At 40.3% G+C, this 15,034-nt stretch overlaps 1 protein-coding gene across 1 annotated transcript in view; it reads right to left on the reverse strand.

Annotated features, from left to right (window-relative positions):
- Positions 1–15,034, reverse strand: part of LOC308102525 (uncharacterized protein) — a 152,717-nt gene that overhangs the window by 73,918 nt on the left and 63,765 nt on the right. Inside the window, exons 14-15 of the mRNA XM_080452267.1 lie at positions 14,485–14,589; positions 13,715–13,777 (exon numbers count right to left, since the gene is read on the reverse strand). Of these exons, the coding sequence (XP_080308393.1) occupies positions 13,715–13,777; positions 14,485–14,589 (168 nt within the window). The remainder of the gene's footprint in view (positions 1–13,714; positions 13,778–14,484; positions 14,590–15,034) is intronic.

The raw sequence follows: 15,034 nt of genomic DNA on the forward strand, positions 1-15,034 counted from the left end.
TTATTTTGCTTAGTTTCTACCGTTTCTCATCTCGCGAGTTGATGCCCGAAACACCAGGCCTGCTCACATATGTGTTATTAATAATCATACAATAATAATAATCCTAAAAACGAACATAAAAAAATTATGGTGATATATATCGTCTATCGTGATATTTCTTGAAAAATATCGTGATAGTATATTTTTCAATATCGAACACCCCTACTACGGACCCCTATTTTATGGCATTTCTATCTCTGGGACCCCAATTCATATTGTAAAATCAATGTTCATTTAACTCTGAGAGTGTACAAATGGAACCAAATGAACCCGTTAGGGTCCATTTGGTTCCATTTGTACACTCTCAGAGTTACAGACCCATAAGGGTCCTTTTGGTTCCTAACTATCCATCATTTAGCTGGGGACCCCCTGGAACTCCCTCAAGAACCCCTGGGGGTCCCCGGACCCCACTTTGAGAACCAATGGCTTAAGCTAACTTGGATTGTTTTGCCTTGTATCAAGGCTATGGATTGTTATGAGTAAAACATGCAGGCTTTTTTGGCTGGACAGGGGCAAGTGAAAGCAAGTGAAAAAGGGGGTACGTCAGTGACGTAGGGGTTCAATGGTTGTTTGCATCGTGCCTATGACTGTGACGTGACGAGTAAATCCTTGGAACTCAACAGTACAGTAACTTAATATACCTAGTTCTTACATACACTATGTACAGTACAGTATATGTACATTCTAATCCATTGCTTAGAAAGAGGGTACCATGTGGTTATTAAGCTATTAAGACGTTTTTCTTTCAACTGCATGAGTTTAAGTGCCAGTTTAGTGCTACCATAATGTACACAACTGTCAAAAATACAACATTTTTAGTAGGAATACATTTGCCTCCTGTGTGAATTGTGCATATAAATAGGATGGGGCAGGTGTAAGCTACTGTATTTTAACATCAGTCATAATGGTGGTACTTGGAGAGACAAATATTTTCTGGCTGGTACTGGTAAAAAAAAAGGTTGATAATGAGAACCTGATCTAGGCTATTCTATTTTCCGAACATGCAGTATTTTGTGTGAATTACAGTATGTGTTGTAACACACGTTGTATCCTATTGTGTTATCCCCTAAAATGGGATATATTTTATGATAATACTGTTAGCAGTCATATCTTAAATACAATATGTATATTGACCTAATTAAATTAGTTTAAATACATTATTTAATTTTTTTGTTTGACTAAAACCAATGACTAAAACTAGACTAAAACCATTTTGAGTTTTCGTCGACTAAAACTAGACAAAAAACATTTTGAGTTTTCGTCGACTAAAACTAGACTAAAACCATTTTGAGTTTTCGTTGACTAAAACTAGACTTAAACCTTTTTGAGTTTTCGTTGACTAAAACTAGACAAAAAACATTTTGAGTTTTCGTCGACTAAAACTAGACTAAAACTATTTTGAGTTTTCGTCGACTAAAACTAGACTTAAACCTTTTTGAGTTTTCGTCGACTAAAACTAGACTAAAACTATCAAGGATAGAAATGACTAAAATGTGACTAAAACTAACAAGCATTTCGTCTAAATCTAAAATGCCTGCCAAAAACAACACTGGTGTGAACACGGAGGTGAACGCTAATGTTGTTTTTATAGCAACTTAAACACGCCCGTCGTAACTACCGTCGTTAATGTAGTGATGTGCACAATGATTTTGTGGAAAACTGTTTGGACTCTTAAACGGGTGCCATGTATACAGGGGACTCTACATAAGTAGGCATGACAGAATAGTGGATTTGATATCAAAATATATCACTTCTATTTTCAGGTCCTCCATCATGCTGTATTTTAAGCATTCTACTGTGAAGCCGAGCATGTTTAGCCTTCTCGATAATTACAACATGTTTAGCCTGTGTAATGATGATTCTGTGTTCTCTAACATTACAACATGTTTAGCCTGTGTAATGATGTTTCTGTGTTCTCTAACATTACAACATGTTTAGCCTGTGTAATGATGATTCTGTGTTCTCTAACATTATAACATGTTTAGCCTGTGTAATGATGATTCTGTGTTCTCTAACATTACAACATGTTTAGCCTGTGTAATGATGATTCTGTGTTCTCTAACATTATAACATGTTTAGCCTGTGTAAAGATGATTCTGTGTTCTCTAACATTACAACATGTTTAGCCTGTGTAATGATGATTCTGTGTTCTCTAACATTACAGCATGTTTAGCCTGTGTAATGATGATTCTGTGTTCTCTAACATTACAACATGTTTAGCCTGTGTAACGATGATTCTGTGTTCTCTAACATTACAGCATGTTTAGCCTGTGTAATGATGATTCTGTGTTCTCTAACATCATAGCATGTTTAGCCTGTGTAATGATGATTCTGTGTTCTCTAACATCATAGCATGTTTAGCCTGTGTAATGATGACTCTGTGTTCTCTAACATTATAACATGTTTAGCCTGTGTAATGATGACTCTGTGTTCTCTAACATTATAACATGTTTAGCCTGTGTAATGATGATTCTGTGTTCTCTAACATTACAACATGTTTAGTCTGTGTAATGATGTTTCTGTGTTCTCTAACATTACAGCATGTTTAGCCTGTGTAACGATGATTCTGTGTTCTCTAACATTACAACATGTTTAGCCTGTGTAATGATGTTTCTGTGTTCTCTAACATTACAACATGTTTAGCCTGTGTAATGATGATTCTGTGTTCTCTAACATTACAACATGTTTAGCCTGTGTAATGATGTTTCTGTGTTCTCTAACATTACAGCATGTTTAGCCTGTGTAATGATGATTCTGTGTTCTCTAACATTACAGCATGTTTAGCCTGTGTAATGATGATTCTGTGTTCTCTAACATTACAACATGTTTAGTCTGTGTAATGATGATTATGTGTTCTCTAACATTACAGCATGTTTAGCCTGTGTAATGATGTTTCTGTGTTCTCTAACATTACAACATGTTTAGCCTGTGTAATGATGTTTCTGTGTTCTCTAACATTATAACATGTTTAGCCTGTGTAATGATGATTCTGTGTTCTCTAACATTACAACATGTTTAGCCTGTGAAATGATGTTTCTGTGTGCTCTAACATTATAACATGTTTAGCCTGTGTAATGATGATTCTGTGTTCTCTAACATTATAACATGTTTAGCCTGTGTAATGATGATTCTGTGTTCTCTAACATTACAACATGTTTAGCCTGTGTAATGATGATTCTGTGTTCTCTAACATTTCAGCTAACACCCCTGATGTCATTGTTGTTAATGAAAACCATAGGGAGGTGTTCATTCTCGAGGTCGGCTGTACGTTTGATTACAGCTTAGAGGAAGCCTTCCTAACCAAAGTGCTAAAATATCATCAGCTAGAGCAGACCATCTCTCAGCTAGGCTACAGATGTAAACTTTTGGTTTTTATCTTTGGTAGCCTAGGACACGTGCACAAGTTGGTTGTGAGGGGCCTTCAAATGGCCGGCCTCTCCAAAAGGAGGGCCAAACAATTAGCGAGGTACTGCTCAATATCAGCTATTATAGGAAGCCGCTCAATGTGGAGGAGGTGTTGTTTCCTTTACCCATGATTGTTGTCTGCTGTGTCTGACAAGTATGCCAACTATACTGTATGTAACAATGTTCTGCCTTACATGCACTTTGTAACTGGCTGTTTCCCCATTATCTGACTGCACTGGCAGTGTTTAGGCATTCTGTGTGTGTGTGTGTGTGTGTGTGTGTGTGTGTGTGTGTGTGTGTGTGTGTGTGTGTGTGTGTGTGTGTGTGTGTGTGTGTGTGTGTGTGTGTGTGTGTGTGTGTGTGTGTCAGTGGTCAGCTCTAACCAGGGGCCCGTTTCACCTAACCTAGATAGCAGATTAGTAGATCCAGCTCTCCTGGATAAATGTATCATGACTTACTGTAGCTATGCATCAGTTTAATGAAAGCTGAGTTCTCTCTCCAGATGAACTGAGTCAGTTGTCCTGATATGTTTATCCATGACTTGGTTTCATGAAGGCAATGCTACATTCGTTACCATGGAGATGTATTCTGTGAAGCTAGCCTGGTCCACACCAGATGTCACTTTTAATTACTGTGCCTGTTGGAGTGATCTATTCTAATAGATTGATACACAACTAGGCGTCATCTTCAGAGCTTGATCGTTTGTCCTTTTATTTTTCAAATCATGAAATTCAATATAATGTAGGAAACATAATAGTTTAATCTGAACCACTTAAACCCTCTAGAATTAGTCAAACTCTATTTTCACTTTCACACCTACAGCCGATCTAGCCGATCTACAAGCTTGTAGATCTACAAGATTGTAGATCTACAAGATTGTAGATCGGCTATCTTTGGTGAATGTTCCCCCAGAATAGCTTTTCTGGGGTTCAAGTGGTTTAAGGAAAACCAAATACATCAGGTTTATTTTATATTTATAACCAAGGAGTCCAGAAAATACTTTTCACTCAATATTGATGTGATGGCTCCACTGTCACACATGAAAAGCTACTCGCGGCACATCTATTATTAAATAAAGGGGCAAAGAGGTAACGAAAGACTCGCCCCAAAACACGCTCGCCCCCATTTTGTTTGTGGACCAGCGGTTCTTGTATTCTTGTATTTGTTTTACTGAGGATAAGGTTAGAAATAAGGTTAGGTTTAGGCATAGTTTACTGAGGTTACGTTTAGGAATAAGGTTAGGTTTAGACATAGTTTACTGAGGTTAAGGTTATTAATAACAGGTGAATACCACCGGATTTGCCCCGGGGCGACTGTGTTTTGGGGCAAGCGTTTTGGTATTCTGGCTATGTGTAGGCACAGACTGCACAGTTGTTTTTGGCTATTATAGCGATCATGCTGAGCATGTGACGGAAGGGGTGTTGCCGATGCAACAACAGCATTCGTCGGCAGGTATTTTTTTGTTGATTTTGAAGCAGCAGGACCAAAAAACGAGGTTACCTTTGGGAGGCTATTCATTTGTTTTTCTCTAATTTCTATTATTTTACGTTCTGAAGCATCACCTGCCCATGTGCGTTTCATTTTGCTTTCAGCAGTAGTCTCACTGTCTGTCACAATTCACCGGCAACAAAACAACAACACCTTGACAGGTCAAAACAAACACCAGTGATTATTAGCTGCTGCCAACTAGTGGTGTGGAGGCTGATTCATTTTTATTCAATTATTGCATGAAATTCTTGGACTTAGGCCAGCCGGAGGCGGACCCCGGACTGGGATGCGAGTCAACAAATGATATATATTTTTTTCTTTCTTTGGAGGTCCCCTGAGGTTAGAGGCCCGTTTCAATTGAAACGGGTGAAACATAGCAAAGGCCGCCACTGCCCATGTAAAGCATTATTGTGGACCCCCACCCTTCCATTCCTCCTCCATGTAAAGCATTATTCTGGACCCCCACCCTTCCATTCCTCCTCCATGTACACAATCAGTAAACCTCACAGTACATTCCTGATGGAAACTCCTTAATCTAACATGAATTAAAGTTTACAGTTACTTACTGTGTCTGGGAGTCTGGTTCATTGTGTTCTGGAGACTCTGGTGTCTGTCTCTGGTCGTCACTTCTGGAATCATAACAATCACACAACACTCTGACTCATATATTCCTGATGAAGAATCCTTAATAACATGAACTAACATTAAAGACGTGGTGAAATTAAACATACATTTTCAACCCTCTTAGAGCATATCCCTGGTCATAATATGGACATACCTAACAATAGTTGCCTAAAATAAACTATGATTTTTATTGTATTGTATGTATTCTTACATCAAAAGCCCCTAAAAAACAATCCTAATTACTTTCTGTCAAACTAAAACATACAATGTGATGACATACATATGTCACAGTGAGATTGGAAAACCAGTCAGAAAAAGGTTCACTCTGTTTCACCGCCTGAATCACAGCAGCAGTATTTATTTTATAAGCTTACTTCCTCATAAGAGCTTCTTCTCCATTTCAGGATCAATAAATCTATGATCAAACTTGTGGGCTGTTGAATATATCTGTGCTCGACCTCATGTCTACTGGAGAAGACGTGAAAGCACATTCAGCCTGACTTGAACAAGTCTGTCTAGACCTAGTCGCTCCTTCTCAGCCTGGCTTGGCGTTCGTGGAATAGAATAAACCAGGCTGCACTGAGTAGACTTGGTCAAACCTGGATTTATCTTACATCCAGGATGATTTCATTCTGCCTTTGTGAAACGGATCCCCAGGGTTTTAAGTAAATCTAAGAGGATTCTATCACAACATTGAGTTTCCTGATCAGTGATCTTACTTTGAGTGTGAAGGTCCAGGTTCATCACTGATGTCTGAAGAGTAGATGCCACTCGTTGTGCTGCTGTCTGCTGGAGCCTCTGGTTTCTGACTCTGGTTGTCATCTCTGTTATCATCACAATCACACAACACTGTTTATGTCACCTCTGTCATCATCACAATCACTAAACACACTGTTTCTGTCACCTCTGTTATCATCACAATCACACAACACTGTTTATGTCACCTCTGTCATCATCACAATCACTAAACACACTGTTTCTGTCACCTCTGTTATTACAATCACACAACACTGTTTCTGTCATCTCTGTTATCATTACAATCACAACTCTGTTATCATCACAATCACACAACACTGTTTCTGTCCTCTCTGTTATCATCACAATCACACAACACACTGTTTCTGTCCTCTCTGTTATCATCACAATCACTAAACATCACAGTACAGTCCTAATGGAAACTCCTTAAATTTCACTTTCAAAAACATTTTGGGTCATTTTATCATCTACTCAGGCTTTTGTGGGCCCCTCAGAGAGTTTTTAAGTTGCTCGATTCAGTATTTAGATATTTGATATTCATTTTATCAGACACGCCCCCTTCCTATACAAACCCATTGTAACTTCAAACTCAATTTTAAACATGTTAGATTCATCAAATACACCCGTCCTTGGTTCTGGTGACTCATACTGCCCTCCTAATTCGTGAGGGGGCCGTGTTTTTTCGATAACTTTTTTCATTTATTTTATTTAATTACTTTATTGTATTACATTTATTTCATTTTCCAATTTTTTAAAAAAATAAATGAAAAAAGTAATTGAAAAAACTCGGTCTCTTCGCGTATTAGACAGAGTCACCAGAACCAAGGACGGGTGTTTCTGATGAATCGAACATGGTTAAAATGAAGTTTGAAGTTATACAATGTCCTAATTTTACTTTTTTGAAGTGAAATATCCATTTAGCTAACATGAATTAAAGTTTACAGTTACTTACTGTGTCTGGGAGTCTGGTTCATTGCTGTGTTCTGGAGACTCTGGTGTCTGTCTCTGGTCGTCACTTCTGGAATCATAACAATCACACAACACTCTGTTTCTGACTCATATATTCCTGATGAAGAATCCTTAATCCTTAACAGAACGTCCCTACTAACAAAAAAACCTAAACAGACACCCACTCGGCTCTGTTTCTCAACACAATATTCTCCAGCGGCAGGGCTAATTAAGAATGCTTTCCTAAAACATTGGCACGTCTTGAAAAGTCATCCCAAGCTTTTTAACATGTGTAATGACCCTCCTCTCTTCTCTTTCAGACGCTCCAGAAGCCTCAGAGACCGTCTTGTCCACTCGGACATGAATACACCCTCCCCCCCCACTTGGCTCCCTAATCCCCCACAGGGTTTCTATAAATGTGGCAATTGCGCCCGATGCTCTAATTCATCTAATGCAAAAAAAATTACCCACCCACGTACAGGTAAAAAATACAAAATATCCTCATTTATAAATTGTAACTCAACCCATGTGGTATATACTGTATGCTCAAGTGTCCCTGTGGACTGGCATATATTGTTCAAACCAAGAGACCACTTAAACTCCGTATAGGCGAGCACAAAACTGCTATTCGCACTAACAACCCAGAATATGCCATGGCCAGGCATTATAAATGAGCAAATCATGGCTCTCCAGCATGGCCACCCACCATGGTTTATTGAGAGCACAGCCCATGCTCACCTCTGTATATAAATTGTCTACCTTGATGCTGCCATTTATGACTCTGAGGAAGGTCGCAAGACCGAAACGTCAGTCTGTTTTACCTGCACCGTAATTAAATAAAAGGCCTAAACTGTCCGTGTTGCTTCAGCGTTCTCTCTTCTGCTCAATTTTAAACATGTTAGATTCATCAAATACACCCGTCCTTGGTTCTGGTGACTCATACTGCCCTCCTAATTCGTGAGGGGGCCGTGTTTTTTCGATAACTTTTTTCATTTATTTTATTGAATTACTTTATTGTATTACATTTATTTCATTTTCCATTTTTTTTTAAATAAATGAAAAAAGTAATTGAAAAAACACGGTCTCCTCGCGTATTAGACTGAGTCACCAGAACCAAGGACGGGTGTTTCTGATGAATCTAACATGGTTAAAATGAAGTTTGAAGTTACAATGGGTTTGAATAGGAAGGGGGCGTGTCTGATAAAATGAATATCAAATATCTAAATACTGAATCTATCAACTTAAAACTGTCCAGGGTGCTCCCAAAAGCCTGAGTAGACGATACAATGTCCTAACTTTACTTTTTTAAAGTGAAATATCCCTTTAGCTAACATGAATTAAAGTTTACAGTTACTTACTGTGTCTGGGAGTCTGGTTCATTGTGTTCTGGAGACTCTGGTGTCTGTCTCTGGTCGTCACTTCTGGAATCATAACAATCACACAACACTCTGTTTCTGACTCATATATTCCTCATGAAGAGTCCTTAATAGCATGAACTAACATTAAAGTTTAAAGTGATTTTACTCTGTCTGAGGGGCTGGTTCATTACTGAATGTTTGAGAACTTCTAAACCAGTCACTCCTCTGTCTACACGCTCATGTATTTAGTCATAAGCTTCACAAAATGTTTCACCTTCCCAGAGTAAAGCTTATTTGGTACTAAACCCAATACACTTCTAATATCTGATAATATCTAATAATCTGATCCTGACAGCATTATTGCAAACACATGCACATTGCCCACTACAGATGAATACCAAAACACTCGCCCCAAAACACAGTCGCCCCGGGGCAAATCCGGCGGTATTCACCTGGTATTCCTAAAGGTAACCTCAGTAAACTATGTCTAAACCTAACCTTATTCCTAAACGTAACCTCAGTAAACTATGCCTAACCCTAAACTTATTCCTAACCTTATCCTCAGTAAAACAAATACAAGAATACAAGAATCGATGGTCTGCGAAAGAAATGGGCGTGAGTGTGTTTTGGGACGAGTCTTCAGCTTAACCCACAGACAAGCATTGACAGCGCTGTGGCTTGTTGCGAGTGAACAGATCCTCTCCGTGGAGTAATTAAACACCACAAACAACACAGAATATGTTGACACAAACACACTGGAGCCATTTAGGAGCACTTTATAAGAAAACTAATACTCATGTTGATTTAACAGTATGAGTTTTATTGTTGGACAGGCAGGTTATAATATGGGCTTTTGAAAGCATTTCTTTCCCCTCTTCTTCCCGATACGGTGTACCGTTACGGCCCACTTTTACCCCTGAGTACCAGCCAGGTGGTACAGTGTGTCCGTGACGGATGATGAGCCAGAGGCTAAAGGCAGCGGCAGCCCACAAATATCTATTGGTCTGGGGGGGGGGGGGTAATTTTTGTCGCCTCAAATCTAGCTGTGAGGCGTCAGCGCTACTGACTGCGCTACCGTGCCCCAGAGTGGAGCTGGGACCCACACCTTCCACCATCACTTCAGCAACACTGTTGAAAGATTCATTTGAATCAAATGTGTGTTTTTATCCATTTAGACTTAACCTTGAACCTTGAAATGCAGTCCCAGTTAAAGATGGATATCATTGTTCAAACAGTGACACAATAATGTCTAGACTGAATCCTCGGGTGTGTTTTCATTCACAGAGCTTCACACAGGCAGCTAGGAAGCAGTTCACAATGTAAGACACTTTGAAAACGTTTTGGGCCTTGACACGATTTATGGTCTAATGTTGGGGCCGTGTCCATCTCCAATGTTGCTAGTTAGGCGGTATATAATGTTGGAACAAAAATAGCCAGAGAATGGGAGCAGCAGGAGCGGTATTGCAGTCGCTGTACCGCACTGTAGTGACGAAAAGAGAGCTGAGCCAGAAGACAAAGCTCTCGGTCTACCGAGCAATCTTCGTTCCTACTCTCAACTCATGGTCATGAAATGTGGGTCATGACCCAAAGAATAAGGTCGCGGATACAAGCGTCCGAAATGAGTTTTGTCAGACGGGTGGCTGGCCTCTCTCTTAGAGATAGGGTGAGAAGTTCATCTCCCTTAGAGATAGGGTGAGAAGTTCATCTCCCTTAGAGATAGGGTGAGAAGTTCATCTCCCTTAGAGATAGGGTGAGAAGTTCATCTCCCTTAGAGATAGGGTGAGAAGTTCCTCTCCCTTAGAGATAGGGTGAGAACTTCATCTCCCTTAGAGATAGGGTGAGAAGTTCATCTCCCTTAGAGATAGGGTGAGAAGTTCCTCTCCCTTAGAGATAGGGTGAGAAGTTCCTCTCTCTTAGAGATAGGGTGAGAAGTTCATCTCCCTTAGAGATAGGGTGAGAAGTTCATCTCCCTTAGAGATAGGGTGAGAAGTTCATCTCCCTTAGAGATAGGGTGAGAAGTTCCTCTCCCTTAGAGATAGGGTGAGAAGTTCATCTCCCTTAGAGATAGGGTGAGAAGTTCCTCTCCCTTAGAGATAGGGTGAGAAGTTCCTCTCCCTTAGAGATAGGGTGAGAAGTTCATCTCTCTTAGAGATAGGGTGAGAAGTTCCTCTCCCTTAGAGATAGGGTGAGAAGTTCATCTCTCTTAGAGATAGGGTGAGAAGTTCATCTCCCTTAGAGATAGGGTGAGAAGTTCCTCTCCCTTAGAGATAGGGTGCGATTTTCCCCACTCGCTGCTACACCCGTTGAGTTTAGCAGTGAGACGTCAGCTCCACCCTGTGACACGCCCCCTCCGCGTGTCACTGAGAATACAACTCTGGTTATTGGTAGTTCTATAATGAGAAACGTGAAGTTAGTGACACCAGGGACCATAGTCAAATGCATCCCCGGGGCCAGAGCGGGCGACATCGAATCAGATTTAAAAATGCTGGCTAAAAGTAAACATAAACGTTATGATACAATTGTAATCCACTGCGGTGGCAATGACACATGACTTAAGAGATCAGAGATCACGAAGTCTGTGTGCACATACGCAAAGACAATGTCGGACTCCGTAGTTTTCTCTGGTCCCCTGCCAAATATGATTGGTGATGAGATGTACAGCCGTATGTCTTCATTCAACCGCTGGTTATCAAGGTGGTGTCCAGATAATAACGTGGGCTTTATAAATCATTGGCAAACTTTCGAGGGGAAAACTGGTCTGATGGGGAGAGACTGCATACATCCAACTTGGGATGGTGCGGCGCTCATCTCTAGAAATATAGACGAGTTTATCAATAAACAATGACCACCCAGAGTTGGGATCAGGAAGCAGAGTTGCAGTCCTACAGGCTTCTCTGTGCTTCCACCAGAGCAGCCACCTACCCTACAAATCAGAACAATTGAAACTACTCGACCCCCTAGGCATATGAAACCAAGGGTTCGAGGAGCTGTGCATAAAAACTTGGCATAGATCAAAATTAATGCAGTAGTGCCACAAAACAAAATTATTAAATGTGGACTGAACATTAGATCTCTATGCTATAAAGGTGTATTGGTAAATGAAATCATATCAGACAACCATCTTGATCTACTTTGTCTTACCGAAACATGGCTGGGTGAGCAAGAATACGTCTGTCTAAATACAGCCACCCCACCAAGTCACACAAATGCTCATATTCCTCGAGACACCGGCCAGATTGGAGGTGGAGTTGCAGCCATATTCAACTCAAGCTTAAAGGAGAGATCCGGACATTTTAAGTGTTATCTTTGATGTGTCGTTAGTCACCTACCGACGTAGAAAGTGGCGTTGATGCCTCTCTCTCCCTGGCAACACCGAGTTGCCAGGTTCTGGGAGAGAAACAAGCAACCAGCGTTAGCTCGTTCGGCATTAGCATTAGCCTCTCAGGAACTTTCAGTGCATGTTTGAGTATCATGAGACTCTACAATGAGTAGTAGTAGAGAAAAAAATAACTTTGCATCGGTTATAATAGACGAATTTCCCTTAGGCACGCGCTCCCATTATGCCAACGGAGGGGGTCGAAAAAATGACGACACGGGACTCTCTGAAATAACTCAACGTCCCTTTCAAGGATGGTGAGTGATAAGCGACACATCAAAGATAACACTTAAAATGTCCGGATCTCTCCTTTAAAAAGGTTCCTATCACACAATATTTGGCAGCCCCCCTGTAATAACTCTGAGAACCCCTAGGGGTCCCGGACACCCTGTCGAAGACCCATGTAATAATATATAATAATTAACTATATGATTAGTAATCAAAGAATTCTACAATAAACAGCAGACCCTTTGTTTTCTCCCAGAAGTCTATGAGTTGGGTTGTTAGAAAGAGATGCAATGCCTAGTACTAACCTACAGTAAAACAATACATTGCTTTGAATTTAAATGTAATGCATTTAAATCCTTTGCATTGTGTTAAATCGTATCGCATCGTATAGCATTGTGCAGATTTGAATCGCCATCAAATCGTTATCAAATCACATGGAATCGGGAACGGGGGTGAATCGTATTGCATCGTATCGTCAGGGTATCGCTAATGTATCGTATCGCTGGCAGTGTATCGAGATGCATATGGAATTGCGCTCAGTGATGGAGATCCACATGCTTTGTGTGTGTGTGTGTCACACGCCCCAGGGCATGCTGGGAGTACTGTAGGCGGTGTGAACACGGAGGTGAGCGCTAATGTTGTTTTTATAGCAACTTAACTCTTTGACTGCCAGAGTATTTTCATAAAGTACTCCCCCAGTGCCAGCAATTTTCGTGTTTTTTTATTTTTATATTTTGAATTTTTCTCATGAAAATAATTTAAAGACACATAATTTAAAGACCCAGCACAAATCCGCCACTAGAGAGCAGCACATGACAGCTTGATCAGGTCGTTGGGTCACTGTCACCCTTCTTGATAGATTAGTGGTGAATACCACCGGATTTGCCCCGGGGGACTGTGTTTTGGGGCAAGCGTTTTGGTATTCTGGCTATGTGTAGGCACAGACTGCACAGTTGTTTTTGGTCACAATTCACCGGCAACAAAACAACAACACCTTGACAGGTCAAAACAAACACCAATGATTATTAGCTGCTGCCAACTAGTGGTGTGGAGGCTGATTCATTTTTATTCAATTATTGCATGAAATTCTTGGACTTAGGCCAGCCGGAGGCGGACCCCGGACTGGGATGCGAGTCAACAAATAATATATATATATTTTTTTCTTTGGAGGTCCCCTGAGGTTCGAGGCCCGTTTCAATTGAAACGGGTGAAACATAGCAAAGGCCGCCACTGCCCATGTAAAGCATTATTGTGGACCCCCACCCTTCCATTCCTCCTCCATGTAAAGCATTATTGTGGACCCCCACCCTTCCATTCCTCCTCCATGTAAAGCATTATTGTGGACCCCCACCCTTCCATTCCTCCATGTAAAGCATTATTCTGGACCCCCACCCTTCCATTCCTCCTCCATGTACACAATCAGTAAACCTCACAGTACATTCCTGATGGAAACTCCTTAATCTAACATGAATTAAAGTTTATAGTTACTTACTTTGTCTGGGAGTCTGGTTCATTGTGTTCTGGAGACTCTGGTGTCTGTCTCTGGTCGTCACTTCTGGAATCATAACAATCACACAACACTCTGTTTCTGACTCATATATTCCTGATGAAGAATCCTTAATAACATGAACTAACATTAAAGACGTGGTGAAATTAAACATACATTTTCAACCCTCTTGGAGCATATCCCTGGTCATAATATGGACATACCTAACAATAGTTGCCTAAAATAAACTATGATTTTTATTGTATTGTATGTATTCTTACATCAAAAGCCCCTAAAAAACATTCCTAATTACTTTCTGTCAAACTAAAACATACAATGTGATGACATACATCTGTCACAGTGAGATTGGAAAACCAGTCAGAAAAAGGTTCACTCTGTTTCACCGCCTGAATCACAGCAGCAGTATTTATTTTATAAGCTTACTTCCTCATAAGAGCTTCTTCTCCATTTCAGGATCAATAAATCTATGATCAAACTTGTGGGCTGTTGAATAAATCTGTGCTCGACCTCATGTCTACTGGAGAAGACGTGAAAGCACATTCAGCCTGACTTGAACAAGTCTGTCTTGACCTAGTCACTCCTTGGCGTTCGTGGAATAGAATAAACCAGGCTGCACTGAGTAGACTTGGTCAAACCTGGATTTATCTTACATCCAGGATGATTTCATTCTGCCTTTGTGAAACGGATCCCCAGGGTTTTAAGTAAATCTAAGAGGATTCTATCACAACATTGAGTTTCCTGATCAGTGATCTTACTTTGAGTGTGAAGGTCCAGGTTCATCACTGATGTCTGAAGAGTAGATGCCACTCGTTGTGCTGCTGGCTGCTGGAGCCTCTGGTTTCTGACTCTGGTTGTCATCTCTGTTATCATCACAATCACACAACACTGTTTATGTCACCTCTGTTATCATCACAATCACAACTCTGTTATCATCACAATCACACAACACTGTTTCTGTCATCTCTGTTATCATCACAATCACTAAACATCACAGTACATTCCTAATGGAAACTCCTTAAATTTCACTTTCAAAAACATTTTGGGTCATTTTATCATCTACTCAGGCTTTTGAGGGCCCCTCAGAGAGTTTTTAAGTTGCTCGATTCAGTATTTAGATATTTGATATTCATTTTATCAGACACACCGCCTTCCTATACAAACCCATTGTAACTTCAAACTCAATTTTAAACATGTTAGATTCATCAAATACACCCGTCCTTGGTTCTGGTGACTCATACTGCCCTCCTAATTCGTGAGGGGGCCGTGTTTTTTCGATAACTTTTTTCATTTATTTTATTTAATTAC

The sequence above is a fragment of the Gymnoscopelus braueri genome (assembly GCF_963280865.1).
Source record: "Gymnoscopelus braueri genome assembly, chromosome: 16".
Taxonomy (NCBI): Eukaryota; Metazoa; Chordata; class Actinopteri; order Myctophiformes; family Myctophidae; genus Gymnoscopelus; species Gymnoscopelus braueri.